Genomic DNA, 27,081 nt, shown 5'->3' on the forward strand with positions numbered 1-27,081 from the left:
TTGATTTAATCCGTTATTTTTTTCGATTCAATCCGAAAAATCTGGATATCTATAAAGTTTCAGAGCAAAGTAAATAATAAAAATCAATATCCATTAAAAACAAATCAAATCACAAATAATAAAATTAAGAAGTGGATATATGATCCGCTTCGACCAATATATAAAATACATACATATATATATATATATTGATCAAATGTAGATTTTTAAATGTATGAGTTTATATAATTGTTATTTTAACATATGATTTAATAAATTCTATTCACATTATTACTTATAAAAGTATTAAATCAAAAAAGAAAAGAAAAAATGTATGATCTATATAACTTTTTCTTAAGTTTGTCTTTTTAAAATCTAATTTTAAAATTTACAAACATATAGTTTCACTACTTCTTTTATTTTATATTTTATATATCATGTAAAAGTATTTCAAAGAACAAATTTATCTTGATTTTTTTAGGTTATCTGTAAAAGAGAAAGATATATCCGTAAGTATCGTAAATATCTGCAAATATCAACATATTTTTCGAATATCCGTATTTTTCCAAACCAAAGCAAATCGAAAAATTGATATCCATAACATATGAAATAAACCACAAATATCTCCAAAAATCCGAAAACCTGGATATCTGATCCGTGTCCGGCCCTAATTTTATGTATAGGAGTTGAAATACTGATATTCTCAAAAGTCAATTCTTGATGTAGTTTTTCTTTGTTTCTATTAGATCGTTGACACATGACAAAAATAGTAATGTTGAAAGCCATGCCAACAATAGTAATAAATATATTAATAAAATACGAGACACTTGTAGCATTGTTGGGGCAATATGTCTTGGTAACAAGAAAAGTGTCGAATTGATCATATGGAAAATCTACTATACAAAAATAAACCAGATGCAACAATCCTTTTTCATTGACGATTCTTCTCTACTATGACTATTTTCTTCTTTTCACTGGTTCAACTTTTTTTTTGGTCAGGTTTCAAATTTCTCCATACTAAAGGAGTAAAGATGAGTTTTGGCAAGAAGATCATCAATTCTCGTCATCAGTTATGGACTCGTGTTTGCTCTTCTGTACTCCCAAAAAGATATTTATGAAGTGTCAAAAGATTTTGAAAAAGGAATTAAACCCAGATTTGGAGGATCACTAATTAATGAACGTTTCAACCAAATTTCCACTGTCCATTAGTAAACAGATAATAAAATCTGGATTATATTCTTTTTGTAGTGTCAAGTGATCTTACATTCCTCCACGTGGGTCCACCCATGAGTTCAACGAAAAGTGGCCTATACTGCTCCGATTACAAATACTTGTGTGAATTATATACAGCCCCATTTACACCCTTAATTTTGCTGACATGCATTGATTAAATTATATACACAAAAGCTTCATTCGAATAAAACGACGATTCTTTATTTTCGAAAACTAAGCTTTTAATACATAAAAACATTTGTATTCTTATCATTTTTTTTAGATTGCATGTATGCCACTAATTTCCAGACAAAACAGCCTTCCTTTTATTTGGAGTTTGTGTCACTTTGAGATACCGTGGATTAGGGGTGACATATTTTACAAACCGAGTTTGACCATTTTAAGCCGGATTAAAATCAGAACCAATTTTTTTTTTTTTTTTCGAACCAATTTATGAAGTAATCCAAACATAATGATATTCCTATACCAAATTTTCCAAACCAAAACTGAATCAAACTCAAATTTTATGAAATGAAAAGGGAATTTAAAAAAAAATCTAAAGTTGATCTTTTAACTATATATACACATATGAATATACTAAAAATGCAAATATTTATTATATTGCTAAACATTGAGTTATATTAATTAATCAGTTACATACATATAGTGTCAATTTAAATAGTGTTTATCAGGTAAAATCTGAAAAAAAATATCTTTAATCATTACTTTGGATTTACAAGTATATTAAGGTAAAGAGCTAATTAAGTGCATTCATCAGATCGTCTGTGAAGTAACATCTATTGTTTCTTCTTACTTTGTGTTCAGTTTTGTTTCTGTGTCCTAATTGAAGACAAAGAATGACTTGTTCAAGCTTATTTCTTCTAACGTACACTACTTGCAATCTAGTCCGGTCCATGTAGAAAATGTTGTCACTGAAATAAACACGCCAGCAAACTTTACTAAAAACTCAGAAAAAGAAAAGAATAGTTCAAGCTTTATTCATGTTTTGATAAAGTTCTACCCAAATGGGTATCCTAATCAGAAGAGCAAGAGTCACCAAGGACGTCCATCACGATCACATCTGTAAATACGTGGATACATCAAGCAAATGGGTAATAGACGGTAGTGTAAATGTAATTAGCCTATAGAGAAACATCAAAAACGATCATTCACAATCAATGGTTCTAAGAGCAATCCCATTGGGGATAGCAGTGGATATTAGGAGATCTTGGGGATTACGAGAACACCTGGATATATTATCATGTAACTATTATGACAGTTAGCATTAATGTATAAGATTAATGTATAAGTTAGATTTACTATTCTATAATGTAAAGAACTTGTTAGACAAGTGATATATCTTTATAAATAAGCATATTGGCTAAGTTAACGAGACGAGAGAAACTATTGCACTACTTAGGTTTCCTCCGAACCTGGCTCTGATACCATGATAAGTTTTTTCGGCTTCCAACTTAAAATCAATTAGTGGTAAATGGAGTGGTCCAAGTCCCTTGTATATTACTCAAATCTTTTACATATTTCAATGTGGGATCTACTGTCCAACAGTGGACCAATGAGTGAATTTTAATAGGTCAAATTGTGTACTTAAAAGAAAATAAAGAAAAGGTTTCATCTATGGATTTCAGACCGTGAGAAACGTTAGTACAGAGCAACCAAATTTTTCAAAGCTTTTGTGAACAAACAATATTTATACATATTTAAGGGGTGTTATGTGACATCTCATTTGTCTATTTGAGTCCATTACTGATTGGGAAGTTTTCTAAACATATATATTGATGAGTTTGTCATCATAATTTTCATCAATTATATTTACATTGAATTGAAGTCTCTGAGACTTTCACATTATTTTTTCAACTTTTTGAGGGATTCTTTAACTAAAGTTAATATAACCGGTGAAAAACTATAAAGAGACATTTACCGATGCAAATGACCTAAAGTGTAAACATGTATTAATATTTATATTTACTATGCAATTTTCAAAATCAAAATTATATATTCAAAACAAAAATTCTCAAAATTATAAGAATCTTTTTAAAGTATCTCAAATGATTTTGAGATTCCCAATGACACACTTTATAAATATGCATTAGTTACTGATAAACTCAAAAACATGAATTAGTTCAAGCTTCAGATCTCTTTTTAAATTAATCGATAAAGTTTTCCCTTGGAAGAGTCAGAACAACGAGGTTTTAATCAAAATAAAATATAAAATCCAAATTTTATAATACAAAAATATTTATAATAATAATAATACAATAAGAAAAAGATAATCTAATTTGTATCGTTGTATTGGAAAAAAATTTTAATTAATATGATGTGTATCGTTGTATAAGCAAAATATAAGCAAAAAACACTAATTATCTTTTTTCTTATTCTATTATTAGCATGATATGTATTGGTGTAGGGGAAGCTTCTCTCTCTCTCTCTCTGTTTTGTTACTCATATTTCTTTTCTCTCTCTTATAAATATTACTAAAGTAAAATATAATATAAATTTAACCATAGTGTTATTGTTAATTTTTTTTAATTACTTTCAAGATAATGATAAATTATTAGCTAAATAATAAAAAATATTTATTATTAAAATTATAATTGAAAATAAAATATAATTAAACCTAAAATTATGGAAAATATGACAAATTAGCAAATTCACTTTTCAAATAATATTTATTGCTAATACTATATATCTATATTTTGCTAATATTTACTATTTTGCTAATCATAAGCAAATTCACTTCTCAAATCAGCAAATCATCACTATATATATTATTTACTATTTATTATATTTTGCTCATATTTTGCCAAATACTGATTTGGCTATTAATTAATCAATCAATTATTGATAAACATTTAGTGTTGAAAATAGAAAATATTGTTTAATCGGTACAATCTATAAATATGTACTGAATTTATCTTTAATTATTATCGTGTTGGATTTGAAGTAATGAGTGTTGTGGGCTATATTTTAAATGTGCTCAATAAACTTTTTTTTTTAACTATTTCGAAATTGAGTAGGAGAACAAAGTGACACCACGAGAAAATCAAATCTTATGGATTTATAGCAAAGTACTAGTGTCTAATGCAATATAAAACTAAAACAAAGGATCAAAAAGTAGAAAAAAAAAAGAAATCATAAGAATTATAGAGAAAAAAAGAAAACTTGATAAAAATTATTAAGCAAAAAAAAAAGAAAACTAAAAAAATTATTAATAGTAATTAGATAAAAATATGTTTCATTTATTAGTACATCGGTATTCCCAACGGAACATCGATGATAGGTGGAGCAGCCAGATTGTGTGGTGGAGCCGGTGGTGAGGGAAGCATGAGCTGAGGAAAGGCGCAGTCATCTGGAATGGAGCAGGATGATGAGGAAGCCTGTTTGCGTATCGGTTATTGAGAATCCAAGTCACCGTTGCGAGGTTAGGAGCTGTCTTGTTCATTTCGAGTCTAGCTCTGTGCTCTCTCATCGCCATGAATAGAGGGAAGACGAGAGTTAACACAATTTTGGAGCACGGGTTTTGGATCAACTCCTCGGTGAAAGCAATTGTGATGGAAATCAAACTGTCTAACGCTCCGAAATCGTTAAACCGCATTTTCCGTTTGAGTACAGTGATGACGTGGTAAATCACGAAGAAGAACCCAACCGTGGCGAGCCAGTAGGCTAGATGCGACGCTCCTTCCGCTATTTTAGCTAGATTCTTCGCCAACTCTACCACCACCCATTGTAGAATGGGCGGATATTTTTTAGAATACTCATTGTAGTATGGGAAATTGAGATGAAATGGGAAATGGAAGAAGCTTCTAATTTATACAGAAAAATTACTTTTGAGTAGTTCGTTAGTTAGCATTGCGTTAGTTTACATGCTTTTACCTAACAGATCAGTCTAGTTCATTGATATATCTTCTTGTTGGAACGTGCCATTCTAAGCACATTGCATCTACTTATTTAAGCTGTCTTTGTCAAAGATTATAGGCTTATCACTGGTGCTAGCTCTCCAATAATTTAGTTTAGTAAGTCAAAGATTGGTAAGTCAAGTGCCAAATTCTGTTTCTTTCTTGTCCTAGTTTAGTTTTCCAAGGAACTTAAGGATCATACCAATGTTATGTTTTAGCTGCCGTACTGTTTGTTTGTAGTCAATTGGTAAAACTTTTAGTTATTATCTACCTGCTGTGACTTGTTGTGATGTGCCATAACTAGAAATCAGCAATCAAGTTTTTAGTAGTTGCTATTTTGCAAGTTTTGTTATTTTGGGAAAGTTTTATCTAGAAAAATACTTATTCAGAAACTAAAAACAAGTCCTACTCGCTCCGTTTCTTATTGTAAGTAGTTTAAGGAAATTTTTTTTGTTTCAAAATGTAAGTAGTTTCCAAATATCTAGATAATTTTTATATTTATTGGATATAATATAACCAATCAAATAATATTAATTTTTTTATTATTGGTTGAACTAATTAATTAAATATTATTTTTCTTAAAGTACTAATTTTATTAATATTAGTGTTTTTAGTCTAAACTACTTATATTGTGATTGGTTGAACTAATTAATTAAATATTATTTTTCTTAAAATACTAACTTTATTAATATTAATGTTTTTATTCTAAACTACTTACGTTACATTGTGAAACAGGGGAGTATTAATTACAGAAATTGTTCCTCCAACAGCACTGATTACTTGAGATGTTTAATTAATAATGAAAAGTTTAGTTTGACTTAGTCCACCACATATTTGTTTGGGTTATTCTGCATATTTTGAAATGAGAGATAGAGGAGTAAAATAAATAAAATAGGCGTGGAACTTTAATGGGAGAGTAGATAAAATCAACGGCTCAGATCATCTAATCTTGCTCTTATGATCGATCTCAATTCAAATTCCGCCTGCCTCTCCATGTTTGATTGAGGAACACCTCTCTCTCTCTCTCTCTCTCTCTCTCTCTCTCTCTCTCTCTTCTTCTTCTTCGTCTGGATTCATCGTTTTGATTATATTCTGGATTTAGTGGATCTGCTGCTTCTACTCTGAGCCTTATTCTGGATTGATTCAGATGAGCATCGTGTCTCCGTCTTCTTAAGGTCTCACCCACACTTCTTCCTGAGTTATAAAAATCTACTCTTTCGAACTTCTCTTTGATTTTGTTTCGGCAAAGTTCGAAGCTTTGTTGTGTGTTTGGACTTTGGACCCAATCTCATCACCTGAAGTTAATTTCTGCCTTCTTCAATTTCAATTTGTTGCATTTCTTCACCGTTTTGAATTTTAGTTTCTGTGAGTGTTTACGCTTTTCGCTATGTATTGTATCTGTAAGCTCATGCTGACTCTTTGTCGGACTGTGTTTAAATTTATGTTTTGCTTTTTGTTTCAGATCGTAGGCTTGTTACGACACCAAAGACACTGGCTTTGGGTTGTGTTGTGTTGTATTGTTGTTTCTCTTGCTAAGTATGAAGAGTGAGATGAAAGCCCCCACTATTCCACAAGCAGGAAGCAAGAAAGGGAGTCACGGGTATTGCTTTTCTTCTTTCCTTTATTTTTTTTCCATTGTTGAGGTTGATTTGCTCGCATTCAACAAAGACATTCTCAGGTTAATGTTGCAAAGTCTCTTTGTGATGTGTTATACACTTTCATAGGAGGCCATGTGGTCCTGCAAGACGATCCACCAAAGGACAATGGACCGCTGAAGAGGTGAGTTCCTTTGTCTATCTGATTCTTCCTTTCTTCATTTATTGTGGATTTTCAATCAGAGATGTATCCTGGCACATTTAGTTCGATTTAACTAGTTGACATTTGCTATCCTTTGGATGTACTCAACATTTATCTCCATGAACTTTTCTGTTACATTAATCCTGTTTTCCCTGGACCAGGACGAAGTTTTGTGCAAAGCTGTTGAGCGTTTTCAAGGAAAGAACTGGAAGAAGATTGGTAAGTCAAGTTACCAAATCCTGATTCATTCTTGTCCTAATTTTTAGCAGCCGTGTTTATTTGTAGTCTTTGATGAATATGGTGAAAGCAATGTGTGATTTTTTATTTGTTTCACCTTTTTCAGCTGAATGTTTTAAAGATCGGACTGATGTCCAGTGTCTTCATAGATGGCAAAAGGTCTTGAACCCAGAGCTTGTGAAAGGGCCGTGGTCAAAAGAGGTGATTGCGTTATATATATGCTTTACTCAACTTTTGCTCCGTGTGGTGGTCGTGTCAGTGTCGTACATGTTAATATCTGTGATGTGTTTCATGACATTTTATTTTTTCGATGTTTTCAAAAGGAGGATGACACAATAATTGCTCTGGTAGAAAAATATGGGCCAAAGAAATGGTCTACTATTTCTCAGCATTTACCTGGGCGCATAGGAAAGCAATGTAGGGAAAGGTATACACATAATCTCTACTTCCTTTGCACTTGTTACTTTGTTTGGTGGTTAGATGCACATAAACAATATTGTGGCTGATGTAGGTGGCATAACCATCTTAACCCTGGCATTAATAAAAATGCATGGACCCAGGAAGAGGAAGTGACCCTTATTCGTGCACATCAAATTTATGGGAATAAATGGGCAGAGCTAACTAAATTTTTGCCAGGAAGGTAATATAATATGTCTCTTCCATTTGTAGTGATATGACAGTATTTGCTGACCTGTGTCCTGAAGATTTGTGGTCTCTTATCTTTCCATAGGTCAGACAATTCAATAAAAAATCACTGGAACAGCTCAGTTAAGAAGAAACTAGATTCATACTACGCATCAGGTCTTTTGGATCAGAGTCAAAGCTCGCCACTCATTCCCATCCAGAACAATTCCATAGCTTCATCTTCCTCGTGGATGCACAGTAGTGGAGATGAAGGTAATTTCAGGCCAGGGGCTGATGCTGAAGAATCAGAATGCAGCCAGGCTTCAACTGTTTTCAGTTGTTCACAGTCGACCAATGATTTATTAGATGAGGTTAAACCTGCAAAGGAAGAATTCTACATTCCTGAGCTGCCTTCAGGAACAGAGCAGCAAATCTCAAACTCTCCTTCTCATGCAGAATCGTACTACCCTTCCTTTGAAGATGTAAAAATTGTTCTCCCCGAGATTTCTTATGAAGCAGAATCCTCAAAGGAGTATCAGAATCATAATGGTTTAACCGAGGTTAGAACTATCACAGCTACAGAGGATCACTTGCAGGCTGTATGTAATAATGATAAACAGGACCGTGATCTAGACTGTCCTCAGTTATTGGGAGATGAAAAAAATGAAGCATGCCAAGCTTTTCAAAATTCAGTCAGATTAACTGATCAACCTTCTATGCCAAACTCGGATACATGTATGCATCCACAACCTCAAACTTTGATCACGGACGAGGAGTGCTGTAGGGTTCTTTTCACAAGTACTACGGAAGATAGCGGTGTAGCTTCTGGTGAGCAAGGTCCGAACTTAGTTGACACTCAGAATGGCAAAGGATCTATTCCAGCTTCTGAAACTGAAAACCTTCCAGCTTTATCGTGGCATCCTTCAAACTCTAACGATTCTATTCAAGATTGTCACCTTCTTGAAGCTACTGCATTAGAACATAAAGTGGATACAAAAGATGGTTTCATCGACAATAGTGGACATGTAACTTCCCATGGAAATGATGATAATGATGGTATCCCAGACCAGCAGGAGCCGTCTTATATTCCCAAGGATTCTTTGAAGCTAGTACCTCTGAATAATTTTACTTCTCCTTCTAGAGTGAATAAGATTAATTTTCCTGTTAACGACAAGCCAGCTGAAAAAGACAAAGGATCTCTTTGTTATGAACCTCCACGGTTCCCAAGCGCAGATATTCCTTTCTTCAGCTGTGATCTTGTACCATCAAATTGTGACTTACGGCAAGAGTACAGTCCCTTTGGTATCCGCCAGTTGATGATGAGTTGTACAACTCCGTTAAGGTTATGGGATTCACCGTGTCATAATAAGAGCCCTGATGTCATTCTTAAAGATGCTGCCAAAAGTTTCAGTGGTACACCATCCATCTTGAAGAAGCGGCAGCATCGGGACTTGATGTCACCTGTGCTTGATAGGAGAAAAGAAAAAATGCTGAAAAGTGCTGAGGCTTCCTCCTTGGCTAAAGACTTTTCACGCTTAGATGTTATGCTTAATGGTTGCAGTTCCTCTATTTTGTCTGAACGTCCTGACAATAGAAATGAACATGCTTCCTCTTCTGAAGCCAAAAAGGACCCAAAGGAAACCTTGGAGTCAGGAGGAGTAACTTCAGCTAAAATTGTAAGTCCGTCTTTTTTACTCTACATGCTTTAACGTGCACTGTCTGGTTCATTGATATATCTTCTTGTTGGAACGTGCCATTCTAAGCATATTGCATCTAGTTATTTAAGCTGTCTTTGTCAAGGATCATAGTCTGATCACTGGTGCTAGTTCTCCAAAAATTTAACCTTACAAGCTTTAATCTCTAAATGTGTTGTTTTCCTCTGCACCAGGACCAAGAAACTCGTAGAAGTTTGGTTTACTGTAATGATGTTGAGATGCAACTGAGTTCTCCTGATAAAAGTGGATCGAGACCAGATAACAAAGTGAATACAACTGCGTCAGAACCTCCATTCACTGTAGACTCTATTCCTTTATCAGCAATCGCAGGAAATAAAACCAACAATGCAGAGAGTAGTTTTGATATTATTGAAAACTGTAGCATGTAAGTTTTACCTTTCCTCACCTGATTTTTTGGTTGATTCATATATTTGCTGGAAAGTATTATTCTAAGTTGTCTTGGTTCCACTCTTTCTAGATTTGATGGAACTCCGTTCAAACAACTTCTTGATACCCCATCACCATGGAAATCCCCTTTACTCTTTGGTTCTTTCTTGCAAAGCCCGAGGTTGCCTCCAGAAATTACATTTGAGGTAATGTGAATTGGAATAACTATGAATGAAACTAGTTTCTGGATACCACTGAAGCCCCTGCTGATGGACAAATATTCTTTGTTGTTTTTTCTTTTATTTTCAGGATATTGGGTGCTTTATGAGTCCCGGAGATAGAAGTTATGATGCCATAGGACTGATGAAGCACTTGAGTGAACACACAGCTACGGCATATGCAGATGCTTTGGAAGTCTTGGGTAATGACACACCTGAAACAATACTCAAGAAGAGGCAGCTGAACAAATCTATTCAAGGGAAAGAAAATCAGCACTGGCCTCACGATCAACTTGAAAACCGTTCCCAGGTAACAGCTTCAACTGTCACAACATAATTTCCTTACAAAATTGTTAATAAGTTTGGAACCGATTAACTCTTTTATTCAATTCACCAAAGAATTACACCATGGAGGAGTCTCCAAACTCTCGACCATTGCACAAACCAAGACCCTAGGCAAACCTTTTAGCTCTCAACTACCTGTAAAATATGTTGCTGAATGCTGACAATGCTACAATTCTCTGCTCAACCACTAGGATAGTTACAAGGAAACTTATCAAGTCTTTGATCTGTTCTTGGTCTAACTTAATGTTGAAAATTGAATGTTGAACTAGTTGAGACAAGAGGATTACTAGTTTAGTTTGAGTTAATAAGTTGACTTGCTCTGAACCAATTCTGTGTGGGAATGCAGGTGGAGTGTCGCGCCTTGGACTTCAGCGATTGCGGGACACCGGGGAAAGCAAAGGTATCCTCGGCTTCTCCAGGCGGCTACATGAGCCCATCATCTTACCTTCTGAAGAGTTGCAGATAAAAAAGGCTCTGAAGGGACATTCATTCTCCCCTTCAATTTTTTTGATCATCCCATATATGTACTGTATGTCTTATTTTAATCTCATTAAATTGTTTCTTCTTTGTAATGTGTGTAGATCTTTCAACTCTGGACATGATACACTTGATTAAATAGCGAAAAAAGATATTTGTTCTCAATAAATTAACTTTTACATTGTATGAATTTCAAACACTGTTGAACGTCATTTTTTTGGCTTACTTTAATGTGAATATATGAAGGTTACTGTACGGTCAAAATGTATAGTTAGGCCTACACTCCAACTTCAAGATTCCGAAACCAATGTAAACTATCAAAACAGACGGTGGACTGACCAAAATACAGAACCAAACCCAGTTTTGATGATGCACTGTGTCGGTATGTATATCTACTACCTCAACACTCCTACTGGCTACTTGCTCTGATTTATCTTCTGGATCCACAATCATCTCTTGATCAGTCCAAGGCAACAATGTGGTGAGCTCAGTCTCTGAAGAAACCATCTCTTGAGGTGACTATCTGTCTTTGTTACCATCATACCAAATGCTTCTTCTCAAGAATCATGATCTTTGCCTGCTAGAAAGAGTATGGCTGTTACATTGGGAACTTCATTGTAATACTAAGGTTCGTCTTCTTCATCAGATGATAACAAAGATGGACCCGTCCATGCTTTAAACCCTTGGTTCACTCGTCTTTCGACATCTGGTGTGAATTCCAAAGGATTAGCTTCAAGCATCTCCAAGCCCTGATGATTTCTGTTCCCAAACTCTCCTTCGTCAATAGTTAAAGCGTCTGCTCTTCTCCTAAGGAAGAAAGCAGTTCCAGCATACAAAATTACCAAACCCCATGAAGATATCTCGTAGCACCAAAACAGTGGCACAGAACAGCTGCTTCCTAGTGCCAGCAGGCTTGAGCCGAGAAATATAGCGAGGAGACCGTAGATGATAGCAAACACAACATTCAGGATTGACAGGCAACGAACCCCACCTGTGAATTTACCAGAGACAGGATCAAGAAGATCAATAGCCTATTTGAGGTCCAAGCTTAGTGATAAGAAACTCTAATGATCCCAGAGTCTCAAAGGTGGAAACATCATAACTAATAATAGCACATGAAACAAGACTATATGTACCATAAATTTACAAGAAAAAGTTGGTACTGAAAACGAATGAATCTATTGCACGCACGCATTGAAAATATAAAACATAATACTATAACAGAGAGAGAGAGAAGAGAGTATACCTCTTCTTGAAGCACAATAGTTATTTTCAACAATGACGGTGAGGAGCCGAATAAGCCACAAAAATTCCTACAAAATAACGAGAAAATTAAGAAAACACACCACACATTTATGAAAAGATTGACAAAGACAACACAAAGGACAAACTGTAGAGACATTTGGTCACTGAAGATAGTAAAGCACTTGACAAACGTTTCCATATTGTTAGAGTCACTTCTTGAAGGACTAAAGGAAAAGATATAATAGATGGGACTCACCCTACAAGTTCACTAAGAGCTAGAACCAACCAAACGTAACAACAATCATTCAGGTTTTGAGGACACAACGATCAACTCTAGCTTAAGCATTGCTCATGATCAAATGGAGCCAGTAGCAAAACACTATTGCAAGCCAACCTCTTAAGATATGAAACTTCAAAAAGCTAGAGAGTGACACTCACCTGCTACAAGATAAACAGATGACACTAAGAAGATCATCATCGACGGAAGGAACACAACCATCCAGTAGAAATCCACAGTCTCTTGATCCGTCAAGTAAAAAGCACCTGGATACACATCAGAGTTGCCATACATATTCAAAGGCTGTAGCTTTACGTCGCCGCAGAACGGCCTCTTCAGAACATTCGAAGGAAACACAATTTTCAAGGTGAAGATCGTGCAGTGAAGATGACAACGCAAATGAAACCCACTGTCGCTGAAGCTTAATCAAAGCTATATCTTCTTCCTCCCTGAGGCTCTCGCACTCCTGCTTCGGCATAAACGCCTGATGCAACGCGTCTCTGATGATCTACATTGAAGAGTTTTAAGATAAAGGTAGGATTTTTCTTGTTGGGGTTTGATCAGGAGCCCTAAATCTCAAAGCTTTGTTGAAGAAGAATCAATGGAACGGAGCATGAGATTGAGAAATGAGGAAGAAGGTGATGGAAATAATTATGAATAGACCCCATGGAAATAATATATTACAGATAGACCCCAAATGTTTATGTTAGTTACCCAATTTTTCCTTAAGAATGGTAAGAGCATCATTATCCATATAACCCCAACTGAGTTTCTTAATGACTTGTTTAATAATAAAAGTTAGTTAAGAAATTTAGTTAAGAAACTTATAAATTTTGTGTTCCATTGGAGGTTTCTTAATTAAGAATTCTTAAGGAAAAAAAAATACCACACAAGCATTCATCACATTCATCACTATCAACTAAAACGTGTCCTAAAACAAGCATTAATCACACCTATATTCACTAACAACAATCTAACTCTAACCAGCATTCATCACTATCAACTACTATCCACATGTGAACGCAATAAACAAGAAAGCAAGACAATAGAATTAAGTTAAGAGCAGTGGAGTTTAACCTTGACAAAACTGGCACCAACATTCTTGACTTTGACCTTGAATTCAATGCTTTGAGTAATGGGTATTTGTTCCCCAACTTTGCTTGATCACAACATTGCTTTCCTTCAAAATCAAGACTGTAAATGAGTATTTGTATATGGAACAAGCTTTGAGTAATGGAGCTTTATGTTGTCTCTACCTTCTTACTACCTAGACTGCACCTTGGACCCTCACACACAATCTCACTACCATCCATCTACAGAAGCAGAAAGAATCCTTAAAAACTGAAGCTCAGAAGAATGAGGATATGTGTATTTTGAGTGGAATAGAACCTTAACTTTGAGTTTGAGCTGATCAAATTCTTCATCATTGAGGATCGGATTTCAACACAAGCCATTGAAGCTTCCAACAATCTCTGTTCATCAGAACATACTGTTTCCTTTAACCAAACCAAAAATGAAGCCTTTACCCTAAGAAACCAAAAACAAAAATAATAGTTGATTACTTACAATGACAACACTGATTCCTTCCCACATCAACTCTTCTCAGCCTTGTTGATGCTGCAATACGGCATGATGTTTCTATCCACATCTTCTCCTCCCACTTAACCTTAAAAGAAATACCAAAAGATTCTCTAAATTCAGAACTTTCAATAGTAAAGGCTACAACTTTTGGAAAAATAAATTTCAGACCTGATTGCTCTGTGGTGGTTTTTGGAGGCAACAAGAAGATTTTTTTCTCAAGGAAACAGTTCTTCCACAGCTGAGCAGAGACCATTGAGTCCTCCACGACGAGAAACAAGTGGTGGGTTTCCGAGAAACGGCGGAGAAAAGGGAGTGGATGGCTCTGATCTTCATAAGAGGGAAACCAATTAAATTTTTATCAACAGAAACAGAAAGAAAAGATCTGCCTTCGTCGGATTCACCGAGAATACATCGTTCCTCTTTCTGAGAAACTGAGAGAAGAAGAAGAAAAAGAAAGAAAACAAAATAAAGAGAAAAAATAAATAAATTTATGTTTCATTGTGTGTTAGACACGTGTGTTTAGAACCCTTCTAATAATCGGTGTCCAAACTGCTCAATTAAGGATCGGTTACAGTTTAATTATTTACTTTTGATTTAAATAAATCAGTGATTTTGTTTAAAACCCCTCATAAGAAACTGCAATAAAGATGCTCTAACAAAACAACTAATTAGTGTAGATTTTTTTATATGGGATAACGACAAAAAATGTAAAAGAAACTAATATAAGAATATGAAAATGATAAAAGATTAGAGAAATAGGAGAAGGAAAATTATTGCAAATTAATTTAACATAAATGTATCAAAAGGTTTGGTTCCCTCATGGTATCATGTGTTGATAATAAAGCTGTCCACTAGTTCTTTCTAGTAAAGATAAACAAGTTAAGCATTGGACCAACCATAGATAATGCTTAGCTTTAGAGTCCTGATTAATCCACTATGAGGCTACATTAACACTGTTATTATTTATTATTCCATAATATAACTACTTTTCAAATATACGTAAGTTGTTATTAATTACATTTTTCTGAAAATAATATTTAAAATAAATAAAATTATTTATAAATTCAATACAGTTTGCAATTAATTTTCATTTAAAAGTAAATATAATCTGCATTGAAACGGTATAATCCCCACTTTGTATAACAAAAAAAAAGAGGTAAAATGACACTTATTATAAAATACGATATTAAAAATAAAAAAAAGTGTATCTTTATTATTTTAGATTCCCACTCCCACCATACAAAGTGTGGTAAACATCAATCAACACTCAAAGATATGAATTCATCTTTTGAGTTCCAAAAGTATGTTTGTTTCATTGCTTTCTAAAACCAGAATAATTGGATTTGAAAACATTTTTTTTTAGCTCTCAAAAAGGTAAAAAATAACTAACATTATTCGGATAGAATAGTGGCCGTGGGATTCAATTGGACGGTCAAACCAACGGTCCGATGAATAGCAGACCTAACCATTATCTTGTCTTTACCTCTTCCCTTTTGGGCTAATTCGTAAAAAAAAAAAACAGAAAATATAAAATAAAACATTCCGAAAATTAAAAAAGATAATTCGAGAGAGAGAGAGAGAGAGAGAGAGAGGGGCGTGAAATCCTGAGAGAGAGAGAGATTCTTGGCCGGAGTAATCTCTTGCGTGATCTTTCTTACGGCTCTGCTGATTGATAAAAGCTTTGTTGTTGAATTCATCTCATCTCTTCTCTTCTCCTCGTTTGAGGGGGTCAAAAGCGAGGAAGATGGTGAACGCTATGGTGGAGAGAGCGACGAGCGAGATGCTGATCGGACCTGATTGGGCTATGAACCTCGAGATCTGTGACATGCTCAATAGCGATCCTTCGTATGCTTGCTTGCTTGCTTGCCTCTCTCTCTCTATGCTTCTTCGAATTTTGATTTGCTTTTTTGCTTCTTTTGTATTGAAAACTGTTTTTATCCATTTGAATCTGTGATTGGTTTCATTAGGCGTTAATGTGAATATAAGCTTCCCTGCTGAGTTTGAACTCTGTTAAAGTCGACATGATTAGTGTTTGTTCTGTATAACAAGTCTTTCTTGGTCTGTGTATGGCTGTCTGAGTTCGCAGCTGATTGAATTTGAAATAGCTCGTTGAACCTAATAATTCATCATTTATAGGGTCTTGTTGTAAAAGATGGGAACTTTTTTTCTTCTTTATATGATTTTTTATTGCAAGAAGCATACAACAGGGTTACATAATTGATTTTTACGAACCTGATGGATCCTACATAATGTTTGAAATTGGTTGATGTTTTTGCAGGCAAGCAAAAGATGTTGTGAAAGGAGTCAAGAAACGGATTGGTAGCAGGAATCCGAAAACTCAACTTCTTGCCTTAACAGTGAGCTCCAAGATCATTGTCTCCTTTTTTATTTTTTCCTTAATGGCAGTTTTATGATAGTATTCACTCATCATGATGCATTTTTTTTATGGTGAAAGCTTCTTGAGACGATAGTGAAGAACTGTGGTGACATGGTTCATATGCATGTGGCTGAGAAGGGTGTTATTCATGAGATGGTCCGGATAGTTAAGAAAAAGGTAAATGTACTTCGAAATGGATTTAAATCTGTGTATCTCTCTCTAATTCAATGTATCTATTGATGCATGTAGCCGGACTTCCATGTCAAAGAGAAGATCCTGGTTCTTATTGATACATGGCAAGAGGCCTTTGGCGGTCCTAGGGCAAGATATCCACAATACTACGCAGGCTACCAGGAGTTGTTGGTATGTCTAGTGAAATTGTTCGATGTATTTCCTTTAATAAAGTGTTGCTTCTGATTCTGGATGTCCATATGTCTCTCATTAAGATCCTTTTGTGAGTTCTGATAGAATCTCGTCCACTACTCTTTCCTAATCACCAGTTTTAACTCCTGTCTCTTTCAGCGTGCTGGGGCTGTGTTCCCTCAGAGATCGGAGAGATCAGCACCTGTGTTCACACCTCCACAAACACAGCCTTTGACGTCTTACCCTCCAAATCTTCGTAATGCTGGACCTAGTAATGATATGCCTGAAGCTTCGGTAGAGCCAGACTTTCCGACACTGAGGTAACTATCATCTGTTGCAACGTCACTGTTTTTAAGTTAACGAATTTTTAACAAATCGATGGAATATTTTGTTAGGGCCAGTTCCAACGTCCTGTAGTTATTTGACAAAAATATTTAAGATATGTTTAGCTACTTTTTGTACTAATGAAACGTATTAGAAAAAAAAGCAGGCGTACTTGTAAGCCTAGGTATAGAGTAAACCGAAGGTGAGACAGTGATTAGAATCAAGAAAATAATTACAGCCAAGTAACTTATCTTTAGTTTTTGTAAAACACATGTGTAGTAATAGAGTTTCAGTTTTTACTGTAGGACATGTTAGGAATGTATGCTAGGTCTGCAAGTGTTTACTTTGCGCCTGTTTGCTTCTTTATTTAGGGCGTAATCGCATGCCTCTGTTTATTCTCAATGTTTATTCTATTGTATATCAAAATTCTTTGTCAGTTTGTCGGAGATTCAAAATGCAAAAGGTCTCATGGATGTGCTTGCTGAAATGCTGAGTGCATTAGAGCCGGGGAACAAGGAGGTAACACGATTTAGCTGCAGACAAAAATAACTACCTGTTTGCAAGTGCTGGCGTGGTGCAAAATATACTAGAATAAGAAGAATATTTTTGGGATTGTTATTTGACTGCGATTGTGGAATTTAATTATTTTTGCTTTCTACTTAATTATCTAGGATGATCAATACTTATTTTTTGGATTTCTTCAGGACCTTAAACAAGAGGTGATGGTCGATCTAGTGGAGCAGTGTCGTACATACAAACAGAGAGTGGTACATTTAGTCAACTCAACTTCGTAAGAGCTGCTCTTTCTCCTACTCTCTAGTTACATATACTTTTCTTTTTCATGTTGATACTAGTTATATTACTCTGAGTGCGATGAGATCTCTCATTATATTATGTTCTTATATGCATACATATTGCCAGAGATAATAGTGTCTGTGAATAAAACAACCAGCGTTGAGTCTTCAGTTTAATACTGACTTCACCCTTAAGATGTATCACGTAGAATACTCCAGTTGATGAGAATTGAGTTTATGCTTTAGAGCATAGCTTTCTTGTAATCTTCTTCACCTCACAACTTTGTTATCCAGGGACGAGTCTTTGTTAAGTCAAGGCCTGGCGTTGAATGACGACTTGCAGCGGGTCTTAACCAGTTACGAAGCAATCGCTTCTGGACTTCCTGGACCTTCTGTTCAAATCGAAAAGCCAAAGTCTGAGACAGGAAAATCTCTTGTAGATGTTGATGCCCCACTTATTGATACTGGGGACAGCAGTACTCAGGCTAACGGGTACGTAAGACCACACTTGACCGGGTAAAACAATTTGTCTTAGTAAATAGCTTCTGATTTGTACGATGTCCAATTTTTTTGCAGAGCTACACCAAGCACTAGTAACGGGATTCTAAATCAGTTGGCCCTGCCTGCACCACCTGTAACTAATGGTTCTGCCAATTCGAAAATAGACCTCCTCAGTGGCGATGATCTCGCCCTTGTTCCTGTTGGACCTCCTCAACCAGCAAGTCCGGCCGCATCAGATCAGAATGCACTTGCCCTTATTGATATGTTCGGAGAGAATACCAATAGTCCGAGTCCTGCAACTGCACCAACTGGTAATTCAGCTCTCCCGAGTAGCCCTCTGAATCCTCAACCAACTAGTCAAGCTGGAGAAGCTGGATTACAACAATCCAATGGATTTGCTCCTCCAGCGGGTTATTCACAGTTTGAGCAGCCATCATACGGACAAGGGGCCTCGTCTCCTTGGAATAGTCAGCCTGCACAGCACTTGCAACAACCACAACAGCCATCTTACGGTAATATCATAAATCATAGGCTTTAACTTATTTCACTCTTTTAGATTCGAGAGAACTAGCTTAAGTGTATCTCATGTATAATCATTATTTGTTCTGTTTGTAATGCATAGAAGGTGCCCAAGACAGTATGGCATTTCCACCTCCCCCATGGGAAGCTCAGCATCAGGACTTCAGTCCCACTGCAGAGTCAGGAAGTCCATTTGCTCCTCAAATGCATCCAACACAAATTGGCTTCTCACATGCTCAACAATATCCTCAAATGCCCCAAAACAACAACAGTCCATATCCTCAAATGCCTCAACCCGGTATGTACATGCAACAGCCAATGCCAAACCAAGCTAATCAAGGCTATCCACCCCAACAACAACAGCAGCAGCAGATGATGATGGCTCAGTTCTATGCCCAACAGCAACAACTACAACAACAGCAACAGGCGTATGGAAACCAGATGGGAGGTTATGGATACGGTTATAACCAACATCAACAAGGAAGCAGCCCATATCTGGACCAGCAAATGCATGGCATGTCCATCAGAGACCAGGCGTCGCATCAGGTACCAGCATCATCGTCTTATCTGCCTCCAATGAAACCTAAGAATAAACCAGAAGATAAGCTATTTGGGGATCTAGTTGACATCTCCAAATTCAAGCCTGGTACAAAACCTACTTCCGGAAGAGCTGGTACCATGTGAAATTTACTCATGATTTATGAGTATTCGTCTCTCTGTTTCTTTACTCGGCTAACTCTCTTTCCTTCGTTTTTCAAGATTTGATCAATTGATTAGACCCTCTTGTGAGATGCATACATACATATATGTTATCGTGTTCCTTGCTTATAAATTTGCTGGTGATTATGACTGGGAATGGATTTGTATATTTGTTGTAGAGAACTGTTTGTCCGGAGATTCTATTTTCTAGGACATTGTTAATCCATTTGTTTTTTCTCAGACATTATTTTATTTGATTGTTTCCAACTTTCCATTGGCAATAAAGCTCAACATGAATTTGAGAGTTTCGTATATTATATGAATTATGTGTTGTTTATGTAATTTTTAATCAAATATACGGTAAAACTTTATAAATTAATAATGTTAAGACTATGATATTTTATTAATTTATAAGTTATTAATTTATCAAAAATGAATTTTTATATTAGAATATAATTTTATAAAATAAACAAATAATTAATTTTACCGTATATATATTAATTAAAATTTTGAAATTCGACATTCACGTTATTTTATAAAATTATATCTAAAATTATTGTAATATTTGGTGTATATAAAATAAGTTTTACAAAATTTAGATATAATTTTACTAAATATAAGAAAAATATAATGAAATGTTAAGAAAATATAAAGATAATTACGTTGTGAAATAAAGCAAATAATACAATTCTGTGTACTTATATGAAATGTATATATATACTTGATTTTCTTTAACTACATAAAATTGAAAAAGGAATATATATACTTGATTTTAATTTTAATTAATAAAAATAATGAATATACTATTTTAAAGAAAAAAATGTTTCTAAATAAATTTATCTCAAATAATATAATAAATACTAAAAGAAAACAACAAACAATATTTGTTATATATCTGTTTTGATCAAAAGATTTAAAGAGGAAAATCAACCGTATGCATTATAAACTTCTTCTTCGGTTATAAACTTTTAATATTACAACTAACTTGAAACTAAATAACTAATTTAATAATTAATAAATTATGTTTGTCAATAGATCAAAACTAGTATTTGTTAGACCAATACATTAATATCATAAAAAATTAAGTGAGAGTGAAACATATAAAACTGACTTATCAAATAATATTACAAAAATAAATTAATATGGTACAAGATAAATTACAGAAATTACGAAAATATATTTACAAATCTAAAATATAAATGAACTAAATACAATTAGCAACATGTAATATTATTATATCTATTTAAAATCCAAAATAGTTGTCGTAAAATGCAACTCAATATACACCAAAAATAAATAAGTCAATCAGATTCTTAAACATAAAAATAGCATATATAACTAAAATAAAAATATATCATTTAAAACATTTACTTATGATATATCTAATTTCGTCAAGCCCATTGGGCCATAAGAGTTCGGTACCCATGTGATTTGCTAGCTTCTATGGCGTTTGTCTGCCACATAATAAGCACTTATTACAACGTGTCCTCTGCCTGTCTGCATGATCTTCTTGTTCATTACATGTTTGTCACCAAACCAAATTAAATTTCCGTTTCCTTTGGCATTTCTTCTTCTTCTTCTACTGAGAATCTGGCCTTCAAATTATGGATACTCGGAGCTTAGCTGTATCGATGAACACCAATTTCGCCTCCTTTGATCTCTCTCGTCATTTATCTCCTCTCCGATCGACTAAACTATCTCCCCGCTCCATTCCCAGGGCTTCAGCGTCTATCTCCACGACGAACAGTGAAACATCTCCCTCCGGAAACGCGATTAACTCCGAAGCTATCTCCGTGAAACCAGTTTATGTCCCCACACCACCCAATCGTGAGCTCAGGACTCCTCACAGTGGGTAAATCAAATTAATCCCCATTGGTTTGTTTCAAAGTTCCAATTTTTGTTTCCGGTTTAGCTTTTTTTCCGGTTTAATTGGACTTTTTGTTTATTTTTTTTTCTTATTCTTTGAATATTGTTTCCTTCTTACTGCTTCCAGTGTGTTACTCTTTCAAGTTGATTTTTTTTTTTTGTTATTATTGGGTTAGTTGTGAAGTGAAAGTGAACTCTCAGAACTTTTAATATAGAGAGTGAGAATTTATATAATGTCTGACAAGTTGCTGGAACAGGTACCATTTCGATGGAACAGCGAGGAAGTTCTTTGAGGGATGGTACTTCAGGGTTTCGATCCCTGAGAAGAGGGAGAGCTTTTGCTTTATGTATTCTGTGGAGAATCCTGCTTTCCGGAAGAGACTCTCACCGTTGGAGGTTGGTCTGTATGGACCGAGATTCACTGGTGTTGGAGCTCAGATTCTTGGAGCTAATGATAAGTATTTATGCCAATACACTGAGGACTCTCACAACTTCTGGGGAGGTAGTAACCTTCTTGTTGCTATTTCATGATAATAATGACCAACTCAATATATGAGTAGTCTTGTTTTTACTTCTAGTTCTTATCTGAATCTTTTAAGTCTTAGGTGCTATTTTATTTAATAATTAATTAAAGTTTGAAGATTCCTTACCTGAATATTTTAATCATGAGTAGATAGGCATGAGCTAGTTTTGGGGAATACTTTCAGTGCTAAGCCAGGCACAAGGTCTCCAGACAAGGAGGTTCCACCAGAGGTAAATTAAAATAATCATTCCCTCCTCCTTCGTTTGCTTACTCTGTTATGTGAAAGGTATCTTTCTGGTTGTATGCATTGATAGCGTTCTACTCTTGTTATTTTCTTGAAACTTTGATCTGTAAAACATGAGGGGTTTTGGTTGTAGGAGTTCAACAGAAGAGTGTCAGAAGGGTTCCAAGCTACCCCATTCTGGCATCAAGGTCACATTTGCGATGATGGCAGGTTAATTTTTCTAATTCTATGCACAGCTAGAATTCAATATGTTTTGACAAAAATACTTGAAGCCTAATACAATAGTAGAATTGCTTTTTGAATAGACATCTTGTTTAGTATTGAGAAACCCGGCAATGAAACTGTTACTTTGGTATCTTTTAGGCATCATTCTTACATCACACCACTTACCTACAATGCTTGCTTCAACTGTTCATGATTCCTGTTCTTTGGTGATGATTATGCATTGTAGTATATTTCAGATGTTGGGATTAGTTTGGCATAATAACACGACTGGTAGAACTCTATCTTTCTTTTTGTTGTGGAGTTTATGTGTTTAACTTTGAATTCACTTGTGTTTGGCAGGACTGACTATGCGGAAACTGTGAAATCCGCTCGGTGGGAGTACAGCACCCGTCCTGTTTACGGCTGGGGTGATGTTGGGACCAAACAGAAGTCTACTGCAGGCTGGCCTGCAGCTTTTCCTGTATTTGAGCCTCATTGGCAGATATGCATGGCAGGAGGCCTTTCAACAGGTCTGAACTTTTTCTTAATCAACTAAATTTAGTAATAGATATAACGTTACGTTTACTTACTTGCCTTCTCTTGAATATGCAGGGTGGATAGAATGGGGTGATGAAAGGTTTGAGTTTAGGGATGCACCTTCTTATTCAGAGAAGAATTGGGGTGGAGGCTTCCCTAGAAAATGGTTTTGGGTAAACACATTCTCATCCATGTACATACACTTTGACCCCTGTTCGGTAGCTTTACTAGTCAGTGTCTCTTTACAGGTCCAGTGTAATGTATTTGAAAGGGCAAAAGGGGAAGTTGCGTTGACTGCAGCTGGCGGGTTGAGGCAGTTGCCAGGATTGACTGAGACCTTTGAGAATGCTGCACTGGTATGCAACTAATTAACATCCCACAATGTCATTTGATAAGTAGTTTATAAATCTCTGAGCTCTTTTGTAGATTTGTGTGCACTACGATGGAAAATTATACGAGTTTGTTCCGTGGAATGGTGTTGTTAGCTGGGAGATGTCTCCATGGGGTTATTGGTACATGACTGCAGAGAATGAAACTCATATGGTAATATAATTTTTTTTCTTCCTCATATTCATTCTGTTTCACTTTGAGGCTTGATGAATGAGTGTCTTGTGACAGGTGGAACTAGAGGCAAGAACCAATGAAGCGGGTACACCTCTGCGTGCTCCAACCTCAGAAGCTGGGTTAGCTACGGCTTGCAAAGATAGTTGTTACGGTGAACTGAAGTTGCAGATATGGGAACGGCGTTATGATGGAAGCAAAGGCAAGGTCTGTGTGTACAAATGCATCACTGTAGTTAAAAGTCTTAGCTAGTCCACTGAGGCAGTTAAAGAAGCCTAATATGGTGGGGGATAATGATGCAGGTGATAATGGAGGCAAAGAGCTCTATGGCGGCAGTGGAGATAGGAGGAGGACCGTGGTTTGGGACATGGAAAGGAGATACTAGCAACACACCTGAGCTACTCAAACGGTCTCTTCAGGTCCCTTTGGATATTGAATCCGTCTTTGGTTTAGTCCCTTTCTTCAAGCCACCTGGTTTGTAAGTTGATTGTTTGTTGATAGAAAGCCAAGTGACTCAAAAACTGAGTATGTATGTTGCTAGCTTCAGTGATATGTATGGTTTAGTTTATTGGGCCCTTTTGGGTAACTAATTATACAGGCTAGTGTAAAGTCCACTTAAAAAAGCCTAGGTCTTTAAATCTAAACCGGGAATTGGATTGGTAGTTTTGTTTATAAACCAAAAGATAACCGGTTCAAGCTATCTCTTAGATTCCTAATATATACTACTTGAGAGCCTTAATTTTCACGATAACTAATATCTCTCACAACGTCATTAAGACTAAACTTGCAAGATTTTTTAAACCACATCATTTGAGTGTTCCCGCATCAACAAAACAAATTTTGTAAAACGTCTGCTTCAGTTTTGTTGTGTTTTCTTTTGTATATATTAACCTTTCCACCAGAATGTTGCTTGAATGTTTTGATTAATCTTCATCGTAATGTGCCAAACACATGTAATCATAACCTGCATGTTGCCTGTTGAAAGGGATTGATCTTTAGGTCCCAGAAACACCGAAATAAACACGAAGAATCTTTGATTTTGATTCATCTTTATAAAATAACGTTTGCATACTTTAAGAAATTGCTTTGGACACATCATAGTGGCATACTTTTCATTGTTTTCAGTGGCTTAAAAAGATATCTATGGCTATTATATGCATCTACTTTTTAAATTGTCATGTGCTTATAATGAAATATCTTAATTAAAGTGTATGTCGTGTTCTACGTTGAAGCCAATTTTTTTTTTTTTTACGTCGAACGGCCATTCTAATGAAGCTTGAGGTGGTCATAATCTTATTTAAAAGTAAGATAAAACTATAAACATATATAAATATATCAATTACCATTTTTTAACGGCCAGGATCGGACCAAATAGGTATTGCTTGCAGCTATCATCGGCACAAATTATTCAAAAGAGGACCACATAACGTACGATATACATTATTTTCTTTCGTAATTCCTTCCGAAATGATTTATACATCCAATGTAGTATTGATCACCAAGTCGCATATCTACTATAGATATTAAAAATACACATTTGTTTTTTAGATAAGGACTAGCTACATTATAGGTTTTGAGTTAGCAAGTGAGACAATCGAGTAATCTTAGTTTGATTGGATTAAAGACTTTAAAACTTTGAACAAAAAAAAAAGACTTTAAAACAAGATCGTCTTAGATCTCATACCAACGAATAGAAAAGTTATACGAAAACAATATTAAAAAAATCGTCTCAATAGCTTTTTTGTTACATTATGTTAAAGCTTTCGAGTTTTTTTATGTGTGTATATGTAGAGGTTGGGATGAATATTTGTAATTAAATTGTGAGCTAAGAAGTTGTTGATTGCAGCTGAAATCAGTTTTTTTTTTCTCATTTCATATGTGTCTTACAATTAGTTCAGTAAAAAAAATGTGTCTTCTCCAAAGTATGAGAATATAGAGTGAAGTTGAGTTCAAGAGTTGGATTCGATCTTGGTATTTAGTAACAAACAGGTGATATCAATGTTCAGAAAAAAAAAACAGGAGATATCAGAGCTCGGTGAACTCAAAATGTTTTTTTTCATACTTCGTGTAACAGCAAAGCGATGGTCAGGCGATAATAAGATCTATAGATATCGAGAGTGGATTCAGAGGTTATGTCACATTATGAGAAGAGCTCAGTGAGGAGTACGTACAATCTTTCTAACTAGTTTTACTTTTACTGATGTATTTTGTACTTTTTTCTTGTGTCGACTAGTCATATTGTACTTTATCTATGAATGAAACTTTATTATATTAATATGGTGGCAGGGTGCAATAATTGAACCACGTGAGACAGTGTTTGGTCGTAGTTGAGACACGTGGTTCGCAGAGCGTAAACTGTGGTCAAAAAGAGGGTCCAAGAGTTGTCGGATACACGAACGGTGCATCACAGCCAGACAGCTAGATTATCTTCTCCGTACGACTTTTTTTCTTCTTCAACATTTGTCGACTTGTTCGCTCTCTCCTCTATACTATAGCACTACTATTTTTTTATTCATATTAGATTGTAGCACTCATTAAATGTGTCATTCAATACTTTGGGCTGTTGAAACCTGATTACAGCTCATGCAGGATTCAGTGGGCGGAAGGCAACAAAAAAAAGGTTGACGCCGACAAATAAAAAATTAAGAAAAAATCGGTGTGTATTGTGGGTGGACGACGATGACAAATTAGTATACATGGGTCAATGGACAAAGACATAACTAATAAAGGCTAATTGAGGGCGAATCAATTCTAAACAAAAAATGATAAAGAGTACTCTTAGAGAGTTAATTCATGTTCTACACAGTAAAACAGTCAATAAGGCTAATAATAGAACAATCCTAGTCTAAAATCAAACATCAACCGTCTTGATGTGATAATATACATTTTTTTAATGATGTGATACTATACTAATCTATATTACACCCAAAAAATATATATATAGAAATCCGGTTGAACTAAACACTTCTATTTAGGTTGTTTGTACTATTTAAGGTATTTAATTATCATTATATATTTTGTCATGTAGTTTTGCCTGTAACCAAGTCCATAACGTCCACACAATAAAGAACTTTTTTAAAATTAGGATCCGTATTGCCTTCTTTAAGAAGTAAGTGAAATCCACATAGACACTTTTTTTTTTTTTGCCATCTGAAATTTCCATTTATCTGAAAACTATCACAACAAAAACATACAACACCATGAAGGTCCAAGCCCAGCATAAAGCCCAAACGTATTAAACAGAAAGCCCAAAACACAAGGGCAATTAAGCTCAAAAAAGAAAACCTGATCGGCGCCATACGTTACCACGCATCGAGAAATTCACTTGGACGTACACGTGTTGAGACCCTCGCCATCAAGAGACACGCGTCACTAGGTCACCACATCTTGACTCAAACTACGAGTCATCACCGGAGAAAAACGAACGAACACGTGTTTCACCGGAATACACCGTAACCACCGCACACCGAACCCATCGAACCACCGAACGGATGAAGAAAAACCAGAGACTACAACATCTCCTCCTTCATCGCTTTAGCACATCATCGGAGAGTTTCATCG

The 27,081-nt window shown here is 35.3% G+C and overlaps 3 protein-coding genes, 1 long non-coding RNA gene and 1 pseudogene across 7 annotated transcripts; 3 read left to right on the top strand and 2 right to left on the bottom strand.

Annotated features, from left to right (window-relative positions):
• The first annotated feature begins 6,098 nt into the window (after window positions 1–6,098).
• On the top strand, window positions 6,099–11,088 carry LOC106306906 (myb-related protein 3R-1-like). 3 transcript variants are annotated; one of them, XM_013743693.1, is made up of 12 exons: window positions 6,099–6,280; window positions 6,568–6,705; window positions 6,830–6,884; window positions 7,064–7,121; window positions 7,246–7,340; window positions 7,463–7,566; window positions 7,651–7,779; window positions 7,870–9,439; window positions 9,652–9,863; window positions 9,957–10,071; window positions 10,175–10,393; window positions 10,775–11,088. In XM_013743693.1, the coding sequence occupies exons 2-12, from the start codon at window positions 6,644–6,646 to the stop codon at window positions 10,892–10,894; spliced, it is 2,739 nt and encodes a 912-aa protein (XP_013599147.1). In that variant the 5' UTR covers window positions 6,099–6,280; window positions 6,568–6,643; the 3' UTR covers window positions 10,895–11,088. The 3 variants fall into 3 exon arrangements, with proteins under 3 accessions (XP_013599147.1, XP_013599149.1, XP_013599148.1); XM_013743695.1 differs by lacking the exon at window positions 6,099–6,280 and adding an exon at window positions 6,320–6,365; XM_013743694.1 differs by lacking the exon at window positions 6,099–6,280 and adding an exon at window positions 6,374–6,470.
• A 381-nt stretch (window positions 11,089–11,469) lies between these two features.
• Window positions 11,470–12,941, bottom strand: LOC106306907 (annotated as a pseudogene).
• Window positions 12,942–13,192: 251 nt separating this feature from the next.
• Window positions 13,193–14,484, bottom strand: LOC106305008. Its single transcript, XR_001262895.1, has 4 exons — window positions 14,177–14,484; window positions 13,817–14,093; window positions 13,684–13,740; window positions 13,193–13,607 (listed from the first exon to the last, which is right to left on the bottom strand). It is a non-coding gene; the product is annotated as an uncharacterized LOC106305008 (long non-coding RNA).
• A 1,063-nt stretch (window positions 14,485–15,547) lies between these two features.
• On the top strand, window positions 15,548–19,835 carry LOC106306410 (TOM1-like protein 2). Of its 2 annotated transcripts, none has more exons than XM_013743019.1 (10): window positions 15,548–15,853; window positions 16,287–16,365; window positions 16,464–16,562; window positions 16,635–16,748; window positions 16,908–17,068; window positions 17,510–17,591; window positions 17,777–17,862; window positions 18,161–18,358; window positions 18,443–18,879; window positions 18,990–19,835. In XM_013743019.1, exons 1-10 carry the CDS (start codon window positions 15,753–15,755, stop codon window positions 19,568–19,570), a joined length of 1,938 nt encoding a protein of 645 aa, XP_013598473.1. In that variant the 5' UTR covers window positions 15,548–15,752; the 3' UTR covers window positions 19,571–19,835. The 2 variants fall into 2 exon arrangements, with proteins under 2 accessions (XP_013598473.1, XP_013598474.1); XM_013743020.1 differs by having other exon boundaries at window positions 18,993–19,835.
• Window positions 19,836–21,060: 1,225 nt separating this feature from the next.
• On the top strand, window positions 21,061–24,113 carry LOC106301700 (tocopherol cyclase, chloroplastic). Its single transcript, XM_013738149.1, has 10 exons — window positions 21,061–21,437; window positions 21,709–21,953; window positions 22,125–22,204; window positions 22,352–22,428; window positions 22,783–22,952; window positions 23,035–23,132; window positions 23,208–23,315; window positions 23,386–23,502; window positions 23,578–23,727; window positions 23,823–24,113. The coding sequence occupies exons 1-10, from the start codon at window positions 21,190–21,192 to the stop codon at window positions 24,000–24,002; spliced, it is 1,473 nt and encodes a 490-aa protein (XP_013593603.1). The 5' UTR covers window positions 21,061–21,189; the 3' UTR covers window positions 24,003–24,113.
• The last annotated feature ends 2,968 nt before the right edge of the window (window positions 24,114–27,081 follow it).

The sequence above is a fragment of the Brassica oleracea genome, chromosome C7 (assembly GCF_000695525.1).
Source record: "Brassica oleracea var. oleracea cultivar TO1000 chromosome C7, BOL, whole genome shotgun sequence".
NCBI lineage: Eukaryota > Viridiplantae > Streptophyta > Magnoliopsida > Brassicales > Brassicaceae > Brassica > Brassica oleracea.